This window comes from Pelecanus crispus, chromosome 4 (assembly GCF_030463565.1).
Source record: "Pelecanus crispus isolate bPelCri1 chromosome 4, bPelCri1.pri, whole genome shotgun sequence".
Classification (NCBI taxonomy): Eukaryota; Metazoa; Chordata; class Aves; order Pelecaniformes; family Pelecanidae; genus Pelecanus; species Pelecanus crispus.
The window spans coordinates 19,784,337-19,809,609 of NC_134646.1; the positions used below are offsets into that span (position 1 = coordinate 19,784,337).

Below are 25,273 nucleotides of genomic sequence, written 5' to 3' on the forward strand. Positions count from 1 at the left end.
TGAACATTTTAAGTTAATTAAGATGTTAGTACACCGAGAGTAACTCAGAAAAATAGGTAGCAACTCAAAGTAAAAAAAAAAAAGTGCTGTTTTATCTCTTTGGAAAGTATCAGCTGTTGTAATGAATAAGACAAGAAATTGATGCCATCCTTTTTTAAAAATTGCTTTTACAAGCATTTAAAAGTCATATTTTCCAATAGAAAGCAGAAACCTCACATCCTTTCATTTGACTGTTTTAGCCACAGCACATTTTAATTCTATGATCATTGGTGATTTTTATGGTGGTGTTTATTTTGTCTGAAGCTTGCTGCCCTCATGACAGTGTTCCCCATAATGCATGTACGGAACCAAAATTCTGTCCAGGTAGATTTTGTCACACCTGATTTCCATTCTGTCTTCCACATTTTTGTTTCCAAGTCTGACAGTCTCACTGTTGGTAACCTGAATGTGACACATGGCTTACATAGGTCTGAAAATGCCTTATGAAGAGGGTATTTACTTCGCCCACCAGTGAAAATTGTCCTTGGTGGTCTGGTAAGGATGATCACCTCATGCTGGGAAACAGTGAAGTAGTGTATTTGCTGGCTTAATACTGACCTGAAACATTTAGAGTCACCCACAAAGTTAATCCTACACATGGATGTTATTCCCCCCATTTCCTCCTCCCCCATCAATACCATCTGACTGGGAGGAAGATGGCCGAGAGTTCCTCGAACGAGGCTGGCCATTCAGTCCAAGTGGCGTTCCCAACCGATGGCTCATTTGGGATGCTGTATCATCCGATTCCCATCGCTCCAACTCCTCTCGCACAAGTCGCTCCATTTGTTCCCTGTGGATTTCATTGTCACGACCCAGTCTTTCATCCTAAATAGATTAAAAGACGCAAGCTGTAAGCACAGCTTCCAAACCACAGTCTAAGCAAAAGCCTATACAAACATGGGAAATTCTTATACCACTCAAGTATCTCCATAGGCTAGTGGAGAAACACAGCTAGTGCAGTAATTCATTTTCTTTCCAGTGATGTAATGCCCAGGTTGTCACTTTCACTTATGAAAGCACAATTTGTATTACAGTTTCTAGTATTTAAATTCACCTCCAGAACTGTAAAATATACTGAGGAGAGCACACCCACAAGGAAGCCCCATCTCATGAATCAAGCAGAATTATTGGCTGGAACAACAGTAACAGCCAGGAACACCTTATCTGTGACAGGACAGCTAAAAGTCTGACCTACATAACCCATCGAGACAGTCCATCTCGCACACCCCTTAGCAGCCCTGTTCTGGCTGTTCTTGCTCCACCAGGAAGCTGGCAGGTTTTAGCATCCACAGAAATAACACGTTTGTCCCACTGGCCACTTTCAAAGGGCCCACAAGAAAGAGAAGGTGGGAGGGGAGGCAATAGAAACTAGACAACCCTGGTGACAGAAGTGACCTGCTTCCACCTGCCACACACAATCCCAGAAGAAACATGGGAGAAGAGGAGCATGCTGCATGGGCCTGTGAGCTGGATCCCCCAGACCAGGGGGAAGCTTTGTATTAATCCCAACAAACATCAAGGGATGAACAAGCTGCTTCAGCAACTACCAAACACCACTGCTGTCCAGTTCAGGAGTTTAAATGCTGTCAGGAGTTTAAATGTCTGTTGCCTCAGCATGACACAGGCCTGCTATAAGATGGGTTGTCATACCTGAAACTTGCATCATGTCCCTAACATTTCATGTTTTAAATTTCATGTTTTCCTAACACAAAACTGAAATCACTTGGCAACTGCCAAAGCACCCACCTTGTCTTTAGCACCACTCCCTCAACCCTCCCAAGCCAAGCAGTAGGAAGAAGTGCTAACAGTAAGCAAGCCATGCAGGTTGAGACTGGACAGGAGAGAGTAGGTTCCTTACCTCTGTCACGCCATCTAACAGTCTTCCCAACACATCTCTTCTTTTTAGTTTGGCTCTCTCCATCGCTTCAAGCTTCACAATAACCGCGTCAATCTTGGAAACAATACTGCCGATAGAATGCTCCATGCGATCAACCCGCCTCATGAGTCTGAGGGCAACAAGTGTGAGCTTCAGTGACTGACATTTCTGAGTCAGTATCATTCTAGCATGTCAACACGCAGAGCAGATAAGGATGAGACAGCATTTTAATTCAAGCATGCATCTGACTTTCCACAAATGAATCCTATTGTCCAGGAAGGGACAAGGTACACAAGAGCAAGAAGGTAACACAGGGGTAAAGCAGATGGGAAAAAAGTACATATTTCACTCTGTTTTCTGTGCTTTTAGGGCCATCCTCATCAAAATTTGTTGGTTCTAGTTACTCAAATTCTTCATTCAGCTAGTGTTGCTATAATTAACACAGAGATCTATCCTTTTAGGCAAAATACATACTCAGAAGTAACTTAATCTTACTAAAAACAACAGCTGAAGTTCTCACTGAACCTAAAACAACCTCAAGGTTTTACTACTAAAAAACCCAGAGAAGTCTTCTGGCATTACTGTAGCATGACCATTTTCTCTGTCTTGTCAATGACCAGGTTTTAAGGACAGGGGTTTTTTTACTTTTATGAATAATCTGATTAATATTCAGAGTTATAGGAGAGGCTACTATATAACTGAATTCTGACTGAATTCTAATTCTATTCTATGTAACTGAATTCTAACCCATGGGGGGTGGGGAGCAAACACCACACATTCATCCCCTCAGAAGGATAAACTTACACTTGGAACTCTTCATAGGAAACCCCACTAGAGCTGCTGCCCCTCCTCCTGGAGCTGTGTCCGCTGTCTTCATCCTCATCCTCCTCTGAGTCGTCCAAGCTCCGGGGAAAGCTGCGGCTGCTCAGAGGACGTGGCAGAGAGCTCCTATCCAGGTCCAGATCCTCCTTTGTGAAGACACAAGCCACAGACAGAGATGTAAAGACCTTCACCTGGACATGGGGGATGGAGGTGTCAAGGCCAAAGACCTCATGCCCTCTATCAGCTCCCCCTTGCCTTTTTACAGTTCTGCTCAGACAGGCAGGGATGAGAGCAAATGTGAAGGGTAACAAGAGGATTCTTCTGGGGCAACAAACCAGCACGGGGAGAAGACTGGCAGATAGCGCTGGTGGCATACCACTTCTAATGCTGAGCTCACCCTCTCTTTCTCCAGGTCATCTCTCATCTGCTGATGTTCATGCTCTGTCAATTCCTGGTCCCCATCTTGGTCATATTTGGTAAATATTGCTTCAATCTCTGCATCCGTGTGCCCCTTCCTGAAAAGGCAGTAAAAATAGTTCCCTTTCCATTTTTCAAATGCTGAATGTGGGAAAATAACAGAAGAATGGCAAGAAGGACTGTAAACACACTCCAGTGACTTGCAGCTGGGGTGTCAAAAAACACGTCATACTAATTGTTGTTTAGTCTTGTGTGCTTAACAAGCAGAAAATCTGTGTTTAGATAACATAGGCCTGTGATAGACTCAGAGGCACCCTATCCAATGTGCTTGAGATTCCTGCCCTGCTGTGGGAAAGATCAAAGCAGACTGGTAAACTATGGCTGTGTGAGTCCCCAATATACAGGTGAAAACAGCAGATTCAGTGATCCTCTAGCAAGGACTGAGTTCCATGGTGCCTGCATTCCCACTTGCGTGCCTCTGCCCAGGTGCTGCTTTCAGGGATCCCCCAGTTGGTGAAAATAAATCTACTCTTTGCATTTCATCTGTGGTTTTGTGGTTGTTCCTGTGTCCTGCCTGTGTCAGCTCATACACTGAATGAACTTCAAGTATTAGAAAAACACTTCATTCCAAAGACTTTCATCCCCAAGCCAATGACACGACTCATCCCAGTGCTGCCTATAAATTCACAACACTGATAACAAAAAGCTCAACCCTCACCTTTCATTAATAGCACGAATCTGCCCTAGACTGCAGACTGCACCCTGCTCCTTCACAACCATCCCTTTTGTACCTCCCTGATTTGGTCCCTTTCCTTGGACTCCTGCCTGTTCACAAACTCCTGCAGTGGCTCTGATAGAAACATTACCATTTCCTCAAAGGCTTTAGATCTCCGCTTCCTCAGACCCTTTCTCCCCCACAACACAGCAACTCAAGGAGGTTGGGCCCCAGAGTGCCAAATCCTTCCCCCAGTGTTGCATGTCACCCCACTGCAGCAACACCAGCCATAGTGCAGACTCCAGGGGCCAGAGCTCAGCAGACCTCCTCAGTTAAGACTTCTCTGCCACCTCAAACTGACCATTCTTTTCCCACTCCTCTCTTCTTCTGCAGTTCCATGCCACAGTTTGAACTTTCCTTTGTTCATTCCTTGTGCAATGCCTGCAGACCCATATGCAAAGACTGTTTACCTGTACACATCTGGTTGTTTACATAAGCCTCCCACCAGATACAGGAAAAGCACATGCTCTGTTACCCACTAACCAAAAGAAAAGTATTCTGCTGTGTTGTCTTTATTCACATTAGTATACTCTTAGGGAGAGAAATTCACATCAAAGACTCAACATCACATGTTTCTGGGGATACTATTTAAGATAAGAAGTAACAGCTTCCTTACCCTTTTAGATCTTGCCGGAGTTCATCAAAATTTAGTTTTCCCCCACCTTGTCTCAAACTTTCCGAAATGTCATCAACAGTAGTTTTCTTCAATTTAAGTTTGATCATGGCTTTGTTGTAACCCTAAAAGTGAAGTGTCATGTTTTATTGTCATGAAATGTTAACACTTGATTTCTAATAACTTTTTTGATTACAAAAATCAGCTAGTATACACTATTATTCAGTGTGTTCCAAAAGCCCTGCAAGAATCTGTCTTTTCCTCCAGTTTATCCATCTTTTATTTCAGCATTTAAATGGGCAACACACAAATACCTTTGCAGTTAGAGGTAAGGCTTTCATCATTCAATTTGTACTGCAGGTCAGTAGGAATTGAATATTTTGTCCCAGGAAGACACCTTTGGCAGTTACTGACAGTTGACAGTTTTAAATAATGCTGACAAAACAGGTACAACTTTCTGCAGTCATTTTGCTTATCTCTCATTCTTCAGTTGTAGGAATGACTTTTTTTGAAAAGTCCTCATCCCAACAAAGTAGCACTTTTCATTTTTGTCTGTTGTGTTTTAATAACTGGTTTGCAAGTTTTAAACTCTGAGTTAGCGGTCATGCTGAGCATGCATTTAGACATTTCTGACCACAGTACAGCATTACATCCGTGCCAGAGCGCACACACGTGTACATGTTTTTCCTAAACTGGGATTCAGGTCAAGCTCTTAACTTTGTATTCAACAACGTTACTGCCAGCTGCCCCTGGGAGCTCCCAACACAATATCCAAGACTTGCCTCATTTTATTGCCTGAAACAAGGTAATTCTGAATTCTGTGACCAAACCGAACAGCAGTTTAGCTTCATCAGTTCAATATTTCTGTATGTACCTAGACAGACAAATCCTTTGTCATATTCAGTAGGCTGATTATTCAACGCAAAGTCTTAGATGACTAAAATACATTGTGACGTATTCATTAATTCAATTTTCACTCATTTAATTTACACTCAGCTCAGATTCATTTGTTTTAACTAAGAGATGTTTATTTTCATCAGCTGCTGCCAGCTTTACTTTGTATTGTTTATATAGCATTTTATGGAGTAAGTTCAGATGCGAGGATTGAGATGTCAAACAGAACGCTACTTTTACCTTTCTGATAAGGTCAGACAGTTCCATTTCTGCCTTCTGTTGTGCCATATCCGATTTCACTTCGGAGTATGTATCATTGATAATGGCCAAAAACATGTTCTGTTCATGAGAAAAATAAAAAAGCCCACTGAAAAATTTCAGCAAGTCTGAGCCCTACTACTCCTATGACAATCATGTGCAGACCGATAGATGAATTTTTTAAAAAGGGCCAGGAGAAAATGGTGGGCTGTTTAAAAAGCACTAACATCAAGAGTTTGAGCTATTGAAATATGATGCACTGCAGTGTAACAACTTTTAATCAAGACTACTGGTTATTAACATAACTGGAGAATTACTTTCCAGAGAGGGTTCATGCCTACACACAGCAGTGGCAAGAAACCATGACTGTTTAATGTTACAAGTTTGGCCTTCTACCTGCAAGGACAAACTTATACAGATAACAACTGTGAATTAACCTAGGCAACACAGCTGGCAACAAAAATGCCTGAGGATCAAGTGAACTATTCATCCCATAATAACCAGCACAAATACAAGGTTCTTACCTAGTTACAGCTCTGCTTGTGTTTCAGACTAAAGATAAAACCAAAAAAGCTTAAAATCAGACACTTGGCATATATGCTACCAACTCTGAAAAGAGTTCGATCACTTGTTCAGACAAAAGAGAAAAAAATCGGTCTCACTAACCCTGTGCCAAGTGTATGATTTACTTGAGCCATGCTGTCATTGCTGGAAGGGTCCTGCTGAGCATGAAGTAAACATGACTGAATTGCAAGCTGGACATTCAAGTCCAAAAAGAATTACTCAATTTACTGGCACGTTCCATGTGCCGCTCTCATGCAGAAAGGCAGTCTTAACCTCTATTTCCTCATGGACTTAAAAAAATGCTTTAGGAAAACAATCTTCCAATGCTGTATCTTTATGCATTTTTGCCCAACACCAGAGAAGTAAGATGTACCTTGACTACTCCCTATTTTGCTTTCAGCTGCCCAACATTAAGAGTTGGTGCTTTCTGCCCATCTTCCCTAACTTAGTTTCCAGGTCTCAGACTGGTCTCAAGGACCTTACAGCAACATTTTACTCCAGCCAAATGACAGGATGTGCAGATATTAATAATCACACAAATTATAGCGAGTATTTTGGATAACCTTCTGTGCCTTCACACTCCAGTGCTTTTCTGCTACCCCTCAGAAAAAATGTTTCTTTCCCTTGCTAGACACTAGGAGACACATCTCCTCCTCTGGATTTTGTGAGGTGCTTCAAAGCAAATATGAAACCCGCTTCGTGTGCCTCTTCATCCAAAGTGACCCATATGTTATTTTCCGATTGACTACTGGTCCATCTCACTGAACAAGACTCTCCGCTTCCTTACTAGTGAATAGCCAAGATGAAGTCTTCTTGTGCAAATAATCTCTGTATGCCATTTCTCCTCATCTCAAAGAATAATAAAAAGCCTCATTAAGTACAAGGGTCATTAAATAACTCTAAAAGTTATGATGATACAGGACTGCTGTACCATTTTAAGGTTAGTAAAATCCTGCTTTAATGCTTGCCACCTTATCAAATCACCAAAAGGCACACAGTTTGGGGAATAATCTGAGGATTTCTTGCTCACATAACAGCTTCCATCTGGTGATATCATCAGAATCAAAATTACTATATATTAATGTTAGTACCAAACTAACTGAAAACTACATCCAGGCAGAAGATGCTGGGGTTCTTCACTTATATCAACATAAAAAAAAATTAATTTACTTGGTCTCCTAGGTTTCTAAGAGAGAGGTCTCTTCCCTCCACTTTTTGTTATATAAATTATTAGTAAGACTGTAATATGGATTCAATACTAGTATTAACAGAGAGTATACAAAAGATGAGTACTCATTCACAATGCACTCATTGTTTGAACTTATTTGTTGGACAATCATGTCTACATACTGCCTCTCAGATAAGCTGAGCTTCTTACAATACTGTTTGTCAATAAGTGTACAGGTACTCTGCACTGGGAAAGAGAGAAAGAGAGGGCCCAACTCTGCCCTGGAGAAGGAAAAGCACATAGAAAAGAGGCCTTTGCAGGCCAACCTGCGTACCTGAAAGCTGCTGCACTGCTGATTAATTAGGCTCTTCCAGCAGACAAGCTGTGTGTTGCATGTATGAACTAGGCTGTTGTAAACACAGACAGCCACACATTAGAGCACTTTATAAACTAAGAGCCTGTATGTTACTTTTCACCAAAAGATACAGGCTTGCTGTGTATGCCAACCAGGCACTATTCAGATTTTAGAAATATAAAATATTTATATTTATACAATAAAATATAAATATATTTGTATAATATATTTATATATTTATTTATTTATAAAAATAAATATAAAAATATATAAAAATATATAAAAAAATAAATTTAAAAAACCACACAGTGTGGAGCACTATATGGGAATGACAACAAGCATACAATGCAAATCTATTTTGAATGAAGGAAAAAAATGAAAGAGTGTAGTGACCAGCCATGTAACAGTCAAGCCCCTACATGGACTGCACACTCACCATTATCAAAAAAAGCCCCAAGTAGCAGTAGGAATCAAAGAACAAGAGATGCAAAAACGGCCACCTACCCACCCCGCATAAACAAAGGCGTACATACCAAAAGAATGAAGAACATAAAGAACACAAATGTAGTGAAATAAATTGGTCCCAAAATTCGATTAGCTTCTTCAACCTCTGTGAAGTTGAAGTCTCCCAAAATGATGCGGAACTGAGTAAATCTTAAAAAACAAAACATATCCAGGAGTTGAAAAAAAACACTTTTGGAGCTGTGCAAGAATTCTCAATCTATTTTACCCTAACAGTCTGACTGATTGCCAGCAGAGAGGTCTGCACTACTGTTAATACTTTATCAGGCACTGCAATAATCAATTCCTCAAGCCCATCTCTAGGCAAAACCAAATGTGCAGTCAGATGCTACGCACAGAGAACAAAACCAGGGTGGTTACTTCTGGCTTTTGGTCACAACTGATAATGGGGGTAACAGGAAGCAGAGCAAACCACTGATTACCATTGTGAGGCTTTATGATCCGCTCCCATCCTTCTCCTATCCTTTCTGCCTCTCGCAAACGTAGAACCCCAGCCCTCTCCCTCTAAAGCTAGCTGTACAGTGCCAAGCCTCTTCCATCGTATTTCAAGTTCCTCCACTTCTCTACAAGAAATTTTTTGCAAGATTGCCCCAAGGTAAGGGGGCAGGGGGAAATCGTTAACTGAACAACCTGGTAATTACCTCAGTTAGAATCAGGTCATGTACCAAATCAATAAAGGAAAAACTGATTAACAACCCTATATTAAGCCCTATCACTCTCCTGGATTCCAGCAGATACTTACAAATTTACTAGTTGACTGTCTTAAGATGGACTTCATTTGTGAGTCAACAATCTACACATACTATCAGGAACACAGTATTATTATGCATACAAGATTTCAGTAAGCATTAGAAACATAAGCAAGCATATAATCATTCAACTGCTGAAGACAGACATTGCTTTGTTTAGGAATGTGACCAACTGTAATAAAACCCATGTCACTTCCACCAACAAAACCCTGCTATTTTTAGCTCACTGATCTAACTATAGTATATTTTTAATCTCACAGCAAAGACAGCTTTTAAACTAAAAATGTTATCAAAAAATACATTTGCTACTCAGCTACATCAACAGTGATATGTCTGCAGCTTATCTGTTTAGACATATGTCTGTAGCTTATCCACCTCTGATGAGGCAACCAAATCCATTCACCAATGTACAATGAGAAATTCTTTGCATTTTTTATTCTTGTACTTACATGCAGTCCTGGAAAGTGCTGAAGTCATCAATTTGAGTGCCAAAGACAAGATAGGCCAACTGAGCATACGCTAAGAAAATAATAAAAAACATAATAGCAAAGCCAATGACGTCTTTGACGCAGCGAGACATGGTAGTGGATAACTGACTCATTGTTCTATTGAAGTTAACAAATTTGAAAAGCTGTTAAAAGAAAAGATAACTGTAAAGACAAGGAAGACAACAATTTCTTAACACAATCGCTTCTCCAGCCTTCACACATGAGATGTTTTACTGAATTTAACTGGAGACAAAGTCAGTTAATTTACATTTAGAAATACATCACTTCCTAAAAACACTGAGGCTTGAAATGTGAAGAAAATTGTGAGAATGCCAACTTCTTGTTTGGGTGTGGGGTTTTGTTTGTTTCTTTGTTTTTTCACTCCTCTATTTGGCACCCTGGCTTCAGAGCAGTGTTACCAAAATGCTTTCAAAAGCTCTTTATTTATCTTTATCTTCAATGAAGATGTTAGCTACAAAGTAGTAAAATGCGAGAAGATCTCCCAGCTAACTTCACTGTGAGCAGTCTTCCTGAGGTCCCCTCCAACCTGCATTATTCTGTCACTCTGCAGTTTACCATTATTTCTTATAATGAGCCACTTCATTTCTTAAAACATGATGCAAAAATTAGATGCAACTTTGTCTTATAAAACAGTAAGAGATTAGCTAACTTGCTTGATGAACCTAAGTATCAGTCTGGAGATTGGAGTGGAAGTTCACTTATCATTGGTCTTACATTTTCCCCTGTTAGATAGTTTATTAACTAAATGTTCCTCTGCAACTTTATACACACAGAGGACAGGAAAATGAGTATGGACATGAAAAGAAATATCACTAGAAAGAGGCAGTAAAACAGAGAAATTAAGTTTAACTGAAGTAATGTATCTAGTTTTCAAATTAATTGGACTAGCTTTATCAACCCTTCTAATGATTCAGAAGTTTTGAATAAAAAGGGCACAGTTAAACCAGGCTAGGAAGAAGCAATACCCAGTAAGAATTATCAACTTACCACTTCAGGATTCATAAAAGCATTTCTTTACGTGTCTGCTGTGACAAAGCACTAGCACTGACTACATCTTCTAGAATTAAACAAGGGCTGACTAAACCTGTGGCAAATTACAAGCTTGCTTTTAATCTGCAATGTTACCCCTGTGCTCTGACTTTCTTGCATGACCAATTGTAGGAGAAACACAACTAAACCACAAATAATATATCACACAGAACTTGGAACACTGCTTACATTCTAATGTTAGAATAAGGACATGTGTCTTGGAGTTACCTTAATCCAGACAAAAAACACAGTGACTGCAGCAATGTTGTTGAATTGCATTTGCCAATATGCCAAAGGTTCAAAATTGGGGAATGAGTTCTGATCTTCCAGCAGCTTCTTCAGGAGCATATCAACAGTTGATGTCCTATAGATGCTAATTCCTATAGCTACCACAGAGAGCTGAGTACAAAAGAAACACACAGACACACAAAAGGTGATTAGGGTTTTAAAACAACTTGTTTTAGCCACATATGTCAGATAAAGTTAAGGAACTCCATGTTATTTATAGCACTAGCATAACGTGGGCTTTAAGTAAAAGCAAATATATTGTTTTCAAGGTGTCCTGGCTACAAAGCTGAAGTTTAAAACAGGAAAGTAACAAGTAACAGATAGGGATTGCACAGATTGATACAAGCTTCTTGCAGTCAGTCCTTCAGGGTCAACCCTGCTGGTCACTGATCACATTAGCGCTTAGGGCCAGGCAGTTGCGGTTGCTAGAGGGGTCCAGGTTTTACCACCTTTCACTCAGGAGTAATTTAAGAGCCCAGTGGCTGCTGTTTGAGATTGGATCCAAATTAGAGTTTCTGGACACATCAGGAAACGCTTTTCACAACAAAACCATTCTAGTACTCGACTACAGACAAATAGCCTGGGAATAAAGAAGGTTTAGAAATCTTTTCCTTGCCACAGTTGAAGAACAAGATGACGGTGAAGCCTAGTGGGCTCAGAAAAATGAAGCTGTCACAGAGAAGAAAATGTAAGGAAAGAAAGATGACAACTCAAAAAGACAAAGGTGAAAAAGAGTAAAGAGCAGAAAGACAGCGGTAGCCAAAAAGGTACCAGAGTTTCTCTGGAGTACAGACTGACCAGTATTACCCAGAACAAGCAACAATAGAGAAGGTGTAGTTTTACCATACAGGTAAGGTTCCTGTTTTGACCTCTGCAAATGTGCTTTTTATTAGTGTAAGTGAACACTTCATCATGTATACAGAGTCATAAAGTACATAATCCTAAATTTAAACAATGTGTCTCAGACAAGGTATAAACATAGAAGTTGACCCTTTGTGTGAACTGAATTTTACACGCACACTTGAATACACTTCACCGACTGTAACATCAAAGCATCTTATTCCAGCCCCACCACTAAGTATAACAAACAGCGCACAGTTCATGTAAACATCCTCCTAAATGGTCCTTCATTTACAAAGCACTGTGATGCAAGTATGATTTCTCTAGATTACAGATACTAACTTCAAGACTTAAACCTTAATACTAGCTTGGTATTAGCTGGTGAGTATTTTAATACCACATTAAATCTCCTTGTGGTTCTTTGCAAACGTACTCAAATCCCAGTCCCACTCCTCCAAATGCAAATCACTACTTCAAAGCAGATGATTTTCCTACTTTAAAGCCACTCCAGTAGTCTGTATCAGGTATGTAGAAGAGAAACGAGGGCAAGTTTGTTATCTCCCATAATGGCTGTGCCTTTATAGACAAAAACTGTGAAAAAGCATACTGGACAAATACTCTAAACTTTTCACCAGTACATGAAGGTTGAAACCACCAAACACAGAACAAGCAAGTTTGCAAAATACACCAACATTACAACACAGACTAAAATTGTCTTATTCAGACTGAATAGCCCAATAGTCTGTAAGTATCCTTCCTAACGATGGCCCTATCCCTTCAACCCACAATAGGAATACCAAGTCATTAAAGTCTCCTACAAAGTGCATTTCAGAAAGTAATTTCAGCCTTATTATAAATATTACTTACCACAATGATAAGGATATCAAGGCAATTCCAGAGACTTCTGAAGTAGTGCAGTCTATGAATGTGAATTTCTATGATCTCTTCTACCATATAATACAGAACAAAAAGACAAAACGCCATTTCACAGGCTGCCAGAAAAAAATCAAAAGTGGAGATGTAGTGAATCAGCCTCACTGGCTGAAACTGCCAAGACGTAACAAGGCCTCCAGTCGCTGGAAACTCCACTAACAACCTGTGTTTAAAAAAAGGCAAAGGAAAAAAAAAAAAATCATTTACACAGCATTGATGAAAAGCACTACTAAAAGATATATGGTTTTATTTACATAATTATTTAAATCACGGCAAAAGGCCACATATGATTAAGAGAAAACACTACACAGAACAGAAGGTATAAACCTGACCACACTCAATTTTTACTAAAATGCAAAGCATTTCAGGAACAGTGTGCATAGAGACAGAAAGACCTGTCTTCATCTGCATCTGTTTTGTGCTGTCTGAACTACAGACTGATGTTGTATATCCACATATTTACTTTAATAAGCCAACTCACTACAGAAGTCACCTGCAAACTGCACCCAAGCTGCTGCGGCATCAGGAAAGTCAAAACTGCCTCCAGATGGTGAGTGCAGCTGCCATGTGGAGCTGCATTTCTTTGACAGGGAGGCATGCCACTTCAGTTGTCTGTCTCCTTTATACAAAACATACACTTACCCATGTCCTCAAAACAAAGCAATCACAAGAAAACCCCAAGTCTACAACCTACACTGTGCAGTTTGAACACTGCCATGGTTCTGTTCACACCTGACAACGCAGAACAGGTTGATGTTCGCATTGTATACGGAGAAATCAATGAAAGCTGCTCTGGTCCCTCTGTCCAGCCACAGGTTCTTCTTAAGGCTAGCAATCTGCACAGCTGTCACTTCTCTGGTCCTTGAGAGGTCTTGGTAATAACCAGCCCCACTGTATGTGGCAATCAAGCCCCAGTGGCTACTCCCATTCAAATCCTTCTCATTCGTGTACGTCCAACTAGTTCAGAAGTAAGCGAAACAGAGCATGTTAGTCTTTCCACTTTCAACTTACAATTAACAAAACAGACCAACAACAAAACAAACAACAAGACCTGACCAAAAAACCACATCAGTTACTTAAAACTGCTTTCATTTAAGAGGTACTTGTAGCAAGTTTTGATGCTTATACCCTGGAGAAAGAGCTCACAAAGTTATTTTTGTTGTGTTAGTCAAAGTAAGATAGAAAGATGGGTCAAAGGTATATTAATTGTGAAAAGAGAACACATCAGTCATCTCACACAGAATTTCTATCCTCAGGGAAAGAAAGAAAATTGGCATTTACATAGTTATTTACATCCAAAACCTTTTACAGTTCAACTTGCACATCGTCCTCCAAGAGAGGCAGTGCTATTCCCATTTTTAGCCAGGGAAGACAACTCAGAGAAACCCACTGAAATAATACAATCTGGAATTACAGACAGGTGCTCATGAGTTGCAGTGCTGCACTCAGACCACCGTGTGTCTCCCACAAATAACATGAATATAACAACATTGTGCCATAACCAATGGCACAATGACGGCACCTAAACTCAAGTGGATCAAGAGCACAGTCCTCTCCAAGTTCGGTAAGGTTTCTCCATGAGCAGAACTGGCAGCTGCTCTGGACATCTACCTGCCTTTACAGACAGAACATACAGCAAATGCAGTGTTGCCTCTGCCAAGTGACTTCTGTAATTCAGCACAACCCAGGTCAGGGGCCGGCGGGGAAAGTGTGTCTACAGGAATACTACATACGCTGTTCCATTTCGAAGTCCAAAAGGAGCAGTATCTTCATTAGCTACAGAATAGACATCATAGCAGTCTTTGATTTCATCCTTTAAATCTTCAGGTATTGAGCATGAACCATTTCTCACTTTAAGCTGCCGAATGCGAGGCACCCCTAAGAGCAGGTTCTCATAATAAATGAAGCTTTTGTTTTCTGCCATGGTTTTGTTGTTGTACCACATCTCCCAGTAAAGACCATCCAGCAAAGGGCCTTCTGTGAACTGGGGAAGAAGACAGAATTTTAGTTTGCATGTTGCCAGCACTGTTTTTACAGATCTTCATTCCGTGGATGTGTTAAAATTGCAGTTGATAATTTTTCTGACATAAGGCCTTACTGTTACCTGTCCTTCAAAGACATTCTGCAACCTTGCCCTACCCTGCCCCACCAGCATTACCTGGGTTCTAAACTTTCACATATTAAAGGCCTGCTTTGTTCCATAGCTTTGACATTGTGCACAGAGATCTTCATGCACAACCCCACAACATTAGAAAACAGATCCTGCAAGTTAAGTTTACAGGCCATGACGGGACAAGCAAATCACAGCAACAGAGATATAAAAAAACGGTTTTAGATTACCTTCCAGAAGTCATCCATTGTGGACAAAGTTTTGAAATCAGTTTTCTCCATTTTTGATACAGGTGTTTCCAGGAAGAGCTGCGACATAACCCTTGTGTAATAGTACATACTGGAACTCACTGTCCCATAAGTCACTGCAAAAGATTTGTCAAGGAGTGAGAGGTACAGGGATGGAGGAAAGAGAAGAGGAAAAGAAGAAGGAAAAAAAGAGAAGGAAAAAAAGAGTACTTTGCTTGTTTTGTTTTGAATATATCAGGTTATATTTGTATAGATTTTGCACTGAAAAGTTCAAGCTTCAGAACAAAATAAAATCCACACCAAGCAGCATTTGTCTGTCAACTGTGATTAAAATACAAAAAGCAGTGAAGAATAGACTGATCAATCAGTTTAAAATACTCGGTTCTCCTTCCCACACCTCATTCTATTATTAATGCTTCTACAAAAGCTAACTTCAAGAAAAACAAAGGCAAGATTCAACAGCCTGAAGAGAGGCAGCTAGTGCGTTTTTAGGTGACTTGTGCTATCCAAGGCATCCACAGGGAGCTGGCACGGATGGCACAAGACCTCAGGAGAACTATGCCCTGCTTGAACAGATAATGGAGACGGTCAACCAGGATATTGCAGGGCACTGCGAATGACATTAGCCGCCTATGGTTAGACAACGAAACTCAAGACACGCAGTGCTTCTGGGAGAATTTCGCCACAGAAAATAAATGACTTGTGTTACTTCTTTTCCTCACACTGGGCCAGGCATTTGGCTGAGGACCACAGAGCATAAATTATAAAATGACATACAAAGCCAAGATTGCTTGAGAGAACAGTCTCTGGCACTGATACCGTTACTGCCTATAAATACTTAAAAATATTTTATGGTGAAAATTCAGAGAAGCTTGAAAGATTAAGGCTACGCTGAACAACCTCCATCAGTTTTGACAGTTTTATAAAAATACTTTAATACAGGGAAGAAAATGTGTTTTCTTTATCAACCGGAGAACAAGAACTATTTTTAATAGACTTCCGCTGTGGCACATGGAATGTATCACATGACCATGCAATACCTGGATTCTCTCTAAATACGTACTCTCAAAAATACAAGAGTACAAGCAATGCCCATAGCATTTAGCCTGCACTGGAAAGCTCTCTCCTAGAGCATGCCAAGCCACAGGCCAGTCTGTCCCATGGTTATTGCTTACGTGTAAAATTAAAAAGGATAGTACTTAAAAAAATACTAATGAGTTAGCAATATCTGTAGATATTTAACACACTATACTTTTCCTTTATTCTGCTACCAAAAATCTTCTTCTATAGCAAAACAAATTGTGAACAGCCTGCAGTCAACCTTTTCCTGCTGAAACCAATTTCACTTTATTTTAATTCAGGTCCCTCGCTGCTACACTTCTGGTGGTACAGCACACCAGCCACAAGCAGTCTCATGCTACTTTATCCATAAACCTGCACTAAGCAATCTTAAAGGACTCGGGAAGCCAAAACTCCATGATATTTAGTGTATACCATGCTTGCAGTACAACACCAAAACAGTTGTGTCAACGGTATAAAGTTTGGGGTTTTGGAGTTTTTTAGTTAATTCCACTCCAGACAAGCAAGGCAGGCTTGCTCTCGAAGCCAGTCTACCAATGTAGTTTTGCATTTTCTCTTCCACTCCAAGATTCTCTCTCACAAAAAATAAAAACATCACCTTGTCCTATTACAACTGCTCATAAAAAACAACTTAAGTGTCAGTGACATTTCAGATATTTAGAATAGAACCACCCACACTAAAAATTAGAGGCTTGAAACGTATCGACTTTGCAAAGATATACTAACTTAATGCATACAGATTTTGTTGTTATTCTCCCCAGTAACCAAATAAAACATCTATTTCACAACTCCATAGTAAGTTCTATTTTGTATTGTCTTGCTAATTTTATACAATATATGAACATGCCTTGTTTTGACTATTAACTTAAAACCCCCTAGAAAATATGATTCTATGATCTTAAAACAAAATTGTATAAGAGCTTCAAGTTCCCAAGGCCAGAAAAGACTGCCGCTCTCAGAATCATTACATTATACTAGCCACAACTGTTCATGATGCTGTGTGAGGCCTGTGATAAACATCCTCTTCTACCTGTGCTCCAACATCACTAAGGTTCTTCACCCTGAGAAAAGAACAGCACTCAGTTCAGGCTGCCGCCTTGAACTCCCTTTGGGTGCAGGAATATTGTTGTGCATGAGGCCGGAGATCCGTCTAGTTCCTCACTTCTGTACTAAGTCTGTATTTAGTAGAATACACTAATATTATCTTCAGTGTTGATTCTAGAGTGCCTACCTCAAAGCAGTCGCCTACTTAAAAGCCAAATAAATTTTTTTAAAAATGAAAGTAATAAAAGAGTAGGCTGAATGTTATTCTGTTCTGTGTCCTATAGTGTTACGATACTTCATATATCATAGACAACAAAACAAATGACACACTTAAATCATGAAAGTCTCCAGCTGTGATCCGTATACACTTGAGTATATATAGCTGCAGATGCATTTAAAATGTCCAGCATCACGCAAACACAGATTATCAGATATTTCTAAGTAGCTAGCATTATGTCTGCTTTTCCAGCTGCTATCAAGAACTTCTATTCTTAGAGTGACCTGTACCTAAGCTTGGTGATAAACTTAAAACTCAGTGATTTAATTTAATTTTTTGTCCTAGATGACTAACTCCTACTCTTCACATTTAACGGTTCTGTTCAGTGATTTCAAAATGCATAGCAGAAGCATTACACTATGATGTGGTACTACATTAAAAAAAATGCCCCCTAAAACGAAAGAATATTATCATCCTGCTTAAAGGTTCAAAACTTAAGGCACAGAATGTTGCAGTATTTTCAATCTCAAGCAACAATCCAAGCGCAGAAACAAGACAAAGATTTCATTCCAAATCTTTGCCTACACACCTGTCCATTAATTCTTCTCCCACATCACTGAAACAGCCTTCATTCTGGAGTCACAGATAGCAAGCAGACAGTACAGAACTGGATGCATTAATGCCAAACGGTACTTACGGACACACAAGACCACAAGGAAAATCATGTATGTAACCAACTCCCGTAAGACACTTTTCAGATATCGCTCTCTGCTAGTGTTGCTTTCTTCCATGAGTCTTGTCCCCCACAGACCTTAAAAGGAAGACATATATAATGATATACACAGGTATCTGATACTAGATACATAAGGAACATAATAAGTCAAGTGGTTTTGAAAACTTAACCTATGTCACGTCTGCTGATGGTTCTTCTGTGGATTTTAAACTGATCTAAGTTCAAGCAAGAACAACTTCTTTGGCTTGCCCTTCTGCAGGCTGAACGGGGCCCGAGGCAGTTTTAGCTATTCACGAGATACCATAATACCAATAATAGCTCAGCAGAACTCTAACACAATCTGCTGAAGATTTGCCAGAAGTACTATCACTTAAAACCACATGGTATGAAAACAGATACAAGTATACAAAGACATGCACAGATAGCCATCCTTCAGGAAATGCAGTGCAGTGTTTTGGGATTTTTGTTTTAAATATGAAAAGCATTGTTAGATGAATGAAAATGCATGTTCAGTATCGAATCTTTACTAATCGTCTTCACTAACTTTCTACCTGAAGGGAGGATACATCAGTCAAACATAATTTTAAAGAAAATAAATGATAACCTTCCTCTCCCAAATAGGCAAGGCATGTCAGAGACACAGCAGGGATCTCGGTGAGTATTTCTACACGATTACTTGCCCCGTGCAACAAACAGTTATCACTGAAACATTAGTAGTGGCCTAGCTGTCAAACGGAGCATCTGCATTAGCTGAACTACTACTGCCTGTTACTAGCTTCATATTATACTTGACATTCTCAAGAAGACAGTGTAAGAGAAGTTACTGAACTTTGGTGATCCCTTCCAAAAGGGTAACAGAGAAGCAAAAGGATCTTTTAAATGGAGTCACTAAAAGAAACAACCATCTGAGAACAGAAAGCCGTTAGAAACCACCATCCTTATTTCCTGTGCCTAACACAGAACAGTAAAAAATCTGGGAACAGCTGCTGATGCTCAGACCAGAACTGCTACCTTCAAGGAACTTCTCTTCATTTAAGCCTAAATAAAGCAAGGCTATTTGACCTTAGTTTATGGTGGGAGAGAAAGCATATAAAAATAAAAATTCACTCTTACAGAAGTGCACCAAGCTTCCACCCTTCTCCTTTTCAGGTATTTTAAACAGCCAACCTTTTAAAACACCTTTTACGTTACCAGTAGATGGAAATGAAGTAACCTCAAACTCCCTAGGAAAAAATCTTGGATCCATCGAACATACCACAGTAATTTGAAATCAAATGGAACAGCAACAGGGGATTGCCAAAACACGTTATAAAGCTGACAATGAAGAGAGTTCAGTTGCTTTACAACCATTGCTGTAAGACTAAGACAGACAAAGGGCTAATCTGCCTGCTGCAGAACTTCATTTGCCATCAAACAGATGGGAATAAGGAAGCTCTTCCCTCTACCTGCAAATACAAGGTTTATTCAGAACAAAATAATGTGTTAGATGTTTTAGAAACCTTTCAGCTATCACATTTTAAGTTGTGACCTAACCACAAAGTCAACCAGGAAACTTCTCTTGCGCAGGCACAGCAAGCACTAATAGTCTTAGCATTAACCTCTGTTCACACTCCTTAATTAGTAATTTAGAACCTTCACTAGTGTCAGCCCCCAAAACAAGAGAGCTTTTTTAAAGCTGTTCTTTAAGGCTAAGTCTGAAAATTTACAGATAAAGACTGCAGCTTTACACAGAATGCCAAATCCTCACCATTAGGTCATTCTTGAAGACAGAAACATAAAACCAAGAACATTTACAGTCACTAATAGTAAAGAACTCAACAAATTTAGCCTCTAACACAGCACTACGTTGCACTAGCAACCCTCATAATAGAGGCAGGAAAACATTACAGAAGAGAGGAAGAAAAGGCTGGAACAGTCAGTGAGCTAAACTGGCTAGAGAGCCGCTGTCAGCACATGACTCACCAATAAGAAATGTGGTGAGCAGAGAGCTTGCAAGCTCAAATTCTGTCATAGTATAATATTGTTAGGAGTCAGCAAGGAACAGAAAGTTACATGTGAAGAAAAAAAAAAAAAACAAACCAACCATCCAAAACCAGCACCGGATATCATACAGTGATCTTTGTGTTAAATGAACTCTGGATTTGCCCATCAGCTAGCTTGAAGCTTTCATTAGTTGCCGTGCTTTTAGAAGATATATACATTATTCTCCTTTTTGCCTTATTAGAATACTGATTTAGATGCATCAATAGCACTGGTAAGCAGTGCTGGATTTAAGTTGACATCTACTGCAAGCATCAAAAAAGTTTCATTTCTAGCCTTGATTAATCATTTCCAGTTCATTCCTTACATAAATTTGCTATTCATCAACTTTCTGACAGAATCTATGTACGAAATCTGCAACTAACAATTGTCATACTCATTCTGTAGCCCAAACTGCTTACCCAAAGAGTATACAAACTCAGAAGAGTTGTCAAAAAATAATGATCAAATGCAAATAAAAAAATAGATGAAATTTCATCTTAGAATAAAAAGTCTAGTTTGTTAGGTAGCACAGGAAATTAAAATCTTTCTGTTCACACATATATAAAATGTTATATTCATATATATAATGTATATGTACTTACATATACACATATACCTACATAATCATAAAGCCAAGTTTATAAGGTACAGAATGCATATAAAGTCATTCAGATTTACATAAAAGTCTTAAGTTCTGAAAGCCAAGATACATATCACTAACTAATCTGCCTACACAGAAATTCAGATGCTGGGGAAAGAATGGGGCTGGGGGAAGGAGAGGAAAGTGACCCTCAGGCAAAGATGCTTTGTCCCAAAACAAAACCAAAACAGTCTCACAAACCTTAGCTCACATTCCTTAATAAGGTACAACCAGAGTTGTAACTGCACTAGTTCAACTAGTAAAAATGTCATGATGCATTCTTCGTGAATGTAACAATGAATGAGTGACTGGAAATGATATTTGATACTTCCATTTAAAAATAACTAAGAAAATCTTTCAAGAAATACCCCACATACATTCCTTAGTATTGATGCACATGAGGACACAGTAGCACTGGGTGACAAAGTACAGCTGTGAGGGGCAGATTACCTTTCCAGTCTGGCTCTGGAAATGGACTTTGCTCTTACCCATCAAAATTTTTGATGACTTTCTCCTTAACAGAGCTGAATAGTCATCCCCTTCTCTCCCCTCAGCATCTGGGATGTTTGCTGAAGAGATCTGCAAAACTAGAGGGACTAAAGCTACTTCACAGAGACTCATGTTAAAATCTGAAAAGATTCCACAAAGAGAAGAACCTAAAATACAGATAGTCTGAAGTAGTTGACTTTCTATTCACTTAGTAACTCCTGTTACAGTCTCCCTGACAGTTGCAATTACCAAAATCCCATTACCTTAAATCCCCTCTGCATTTTTATTTCACAAGTGACAGCAAGAAAAATGTAAGCTGTCATTCAATATCCCTCAGTTGATAAGAGGCAACTTGTTTAGCCATGGTAACACCGTCACTTATGATATCCAAAGGATAAATCCCTCTTGTTGAATTCTGTATAGTGAAATGGAATTTCATTAAATAAATCTACCATAACTTTCCTCCAGTCATCTTGAAGTAAAACTGTGCATGCTATTTTCCAGTCTTCAAAGATCCCCACGGTTATCCACGAAATGTCAGAAGAACTACTGAGTGCTCTTTCCAGTATTAAAACCTGTTATCCTTCAAGTGCATATGAATTTCAGGCTTGAAATCAGCCCTTTTGCTGTGTAGCCTGCAGTGATCACATTCTTCAGAGGTTAGTTACCTATGCAGCAGGCAAGTACAGCACCCTGCAGTACCTCCACAGAATGAAACTCACACCGAGCCACTTACTGTGCCTATGAATTCATGGCAACGTTCTCATGAAAGAGCCAGAAAAGGATCTGTCTACTACAGTAACTTTAGCTACACTTGCCTAGAAACACAAAATGTACTCAGGTCAGAAATCAACAGAAACTGTGGATAGTAACCACAGGGATAAATCCACTCTGAACATTCCTAGAACATGAAACCAAGTCTTTTCATTTTACAGCTAAAAATAGAATACTACCAGTGTACGCTGACTGTCTCAAACAGCAAAAGGCAGTTTGGTCCCCAGCCATTATTGAAAATGTTTCTTTTTGTTTTCTTGCACTGCAAGAATGTGTAACTTTGCACCATTCTCCACACAGCACTCACTTGATTAATAGGGTCACACCCAGTAGTGTCAAGAGAAGCACACCAGTCAAAAGGATGCATAATGTTACCATGTCAAAGGTGGTCCTCATCTTTCAGCTTGAAAGCAGAAATGAAGAGTTCAAGCTATGGACATGCATCAGCTCCCAAACTGGTTATTCTAGCCCAAGATATGTTGCTTTTAGGCAGCAGGACAGGCAAGGGATCCATCTATCAGAGAAGGGCCGGAACATCTTCTGTGACAACATCTGCCTGATACTGATGCTGCTGAAGGCTCAGCTGCACTCTTTCTGCCCAGCACAGCATGCAGCTTCACCAAAAGCCAATTCCTCTTGGTTCTGCTGCTTGCTCAGCTGAACAAGGTGAAAATAAATATATGGGCTTAAAACCAAAAAAACTGCTAGAAAAAAGCGTACTAAAAATAAGCAACCTTCCTCCATGCAAAACCAACCCTAAGCTGCAGACAAAGCATTTTACCAAGACTTCGTCAGAATGGTATCTCGGGGGGGGGGGGGGGGGGCAGAAGAAAACCAAAACTCTGTCTGACGGACTTTCTTTCCATCTGCGAATACTCTGACCTTACACAAATCACACATTATTAAGCTCTGCCTTCAGGTTCCAAATGGCTCAGAAACCAGCACCAAAATCAGTCCTAGCATGGATAATCTGTTTTGAGTATTACTGCAGAAACCATGACGGAGATGAAACAGTAGCAACTTATGCCATATCATCACAAAGTCACTCTCACACTCATCTCATGTTCAAACACCACTATTTTTCACCACAAGTAAAACCATATACAGGAGGTTCCTTCTTGGCAACAACCAGTACGAAGGGAGCATATAGACAGTCTACTTAGGTAAGAATTTTTATAAAAGGGCTTCACTTTCTCCATGTGAAGCAGCTCCTTTCCTAGGCATTTATGTACCTCAGCAACAGACTAAACACACCACTGAAGACCCCAAACAGAGCAGTGCGAGTTCATGCATAACACATAATTATCATTGATATCTTTTCCTGACCATTCCGGTCTGTTATGAAGTGACTTAGTTCACTGAACGCTCTTCCAATAAAATCTGCTGAAAAGAAAACATGCTCTATTCCATAATCTCTGCAAGTCTGGCTTGCATCCAAGTAAAACACTGCAATGATCAAGAGGGTTTTGGTGCAAGACAGCTGAAGTCAGAGAAATCATTATAACAAATTATTTCTGAATGCACATGAAAATCAAAGTGAAGACATACAGGATGTACAATAGCCTAATTTACAAGTCCCTGCTTAAAACTGAGTTCGTTTTGACACCTCTGCTGATGCTGTGCCAGCCAGTAACAGTACTATCACTTCAGGAAATTCACATTTTATAACGATAGAATCATTTAGGTTGGAAAAGACCCTTAGGATCATCGAGTCCAACCATAAACCTAACACTGCCAAGTCCACCACTAGGTTTCTTCTTCTAAAAGAAGAATATTTTCTAATATTCTCTAAATATTCTAATATTTTCTAAATATGGTTTACTTCTCCTGCAGCTTTATATTTTGTGTGACACTTAAATCCTACGTTTAAAATCCTCACAATCTGATGCTGACATTTTAAGTTTCTCTGGAAAGGAAGGGACTTTCTCACATGTGCTCCCACAACCTTGAATCCAAAGAACTCCCCATCCACCGTTTTCTCTGCTGTGTCAAATCAACCCCGTACAGGGCCAGCAAAGCACAGTTAAGGCAGTAAGCTTAGAATGACACTCCAAACGCTGATCTGATGTGCTCCCACTTAAGCTTCAAACTACGTCCCAGGTCACCGGGACACCACCGGTCACCACCACATGTATCCAAAAACTACTAAGGAGAGTCTCTTACTTTGAAAGCACCCAGGACTAAGACCTGGGGGACAGAGAGCTCTATGCTCCGGAGGAAAGGACGGAGAGAGGTGTGCGTGCATTTGTGTGCGCTGGGGAGCATAACCAGGACAGAGATCAAAATATGGATGTGCATGAAGAGGTGGGGACACAGACAGGGGCAAGCACGCAAGGACAGACGGGAGATGGAAAAAGAATACGGGCAGAGGAAAAAGAGGGCAGGTAGCAAAGGGGTGGGTGGAAGAAAAGGCAAAAGGGACTACAAACAACTCATAAACGTCCCTCTCAGCGAGTCTGCGGGAAAAGGCAGTCGAGCTACAGGAGCCGAGCGAGACTGGGAGCCCAGCTCCGGCAGGAGGGGCCAGGGCAGGGGGCGGAGGGGAGGGGGGCAGAGGCTCTCACCTCGCAGCCGCCGCGCCAGGCGCTTGGCCCAGGCAGCTCGATGGGGCGCGGCGCCGTCGGGCGGCACCTGGGGGCGGCTCGGCACCTCCGCCCCGCCGCGCCCCGCGGGCAGCCGCCGCTGCCGCCGTCCGCCGCCGCCGCCGCCGCCCTGACCCGCCGCGCCGCTGCCCAGCGACGACGAAGCGCCGGCCGCGGGGCTGCCCCACTCCACGTCCATCTCCAGCACCGGCCCTGCCGCCGCCGCCGCCGCCGCCGCCTCCTCCTCCTCGGGCTCGAAGCCCGGGTTGTCCCGGCTCCAGGCCTGCCGCGAGCAGGCGGAGAGCGGCGGCGACGGCGGGCAGGAGCCGGCCCGCGCCGCCTCGCCCAGCCGCTCCAGCTCCAGCTGCTCCCGCCCGCGCCCGCAGCCCCCGCGGCCCGCCATCAGCCCGCCGCCGCCGCCGCCGCCCGGGGCGGGGCGCCGCCGCCCTCCGCCCCTTGCCCGCCCTCCGGCGCCGGCCCGGAAAGCCCGGGGTACGGAGGGAGATGTAGTTGCCCTGCCTGCCGCCGGCAGCGGCGGCCGCGGCCTCCCCGTGCCCTCACGGAGGGGCGCGGCCCTTGGGGCGGCCGTTGGGGCCGCGCGCCCGGCGCGTGCCTCCCGCCCCCCACCCCGGCCGAGCCGTGAGGCGGGGGCCCGCGGGGGGCCCCTGTGGTAGCGGGGCAGG

At 41.2% G+C, this 25,273-nt stretch overlaps 1 protein-coding gene across 1 annotated transcript; it reads right to left on the reverse strand.

Moving 5' to 3' along the window:
- Nucleotides 1-630: 630 nt before the first annotated feature.
- On the reverse strand, nt 631-24,993 carry PKD2 (polycystin 2, transient receptor potential cation channel). Its single transcript, XM_075709504.1, has 15 exons — nt 24,573-24,993; nt 18,048-18,161; nt 14,992-15,125; nt 14,385-14,635; nt 13,384-13,608; nt 12,586-12,814; nt 10,819-10,989; nt 9,502-9,683; nt 8,315-8,435; nt 5,677-5,775; nt 4,546-4,667; nt 3,135-3,252; nt 2,720-2,883; nt 1,898-2,045; nt 631-864 (listed from the first exon to the last, which is right to left on the reverse strand). Exons 1-15 carry the CDS (start codon nt 24,991-24,993, stop codon nt 631-633), a joined length of 2,733 nt encoding a protein of 910 aa, XP_075565619.1.
- Between the last annotated feature and the right edge of the window lie 280 nt (nt 24,994-25,273).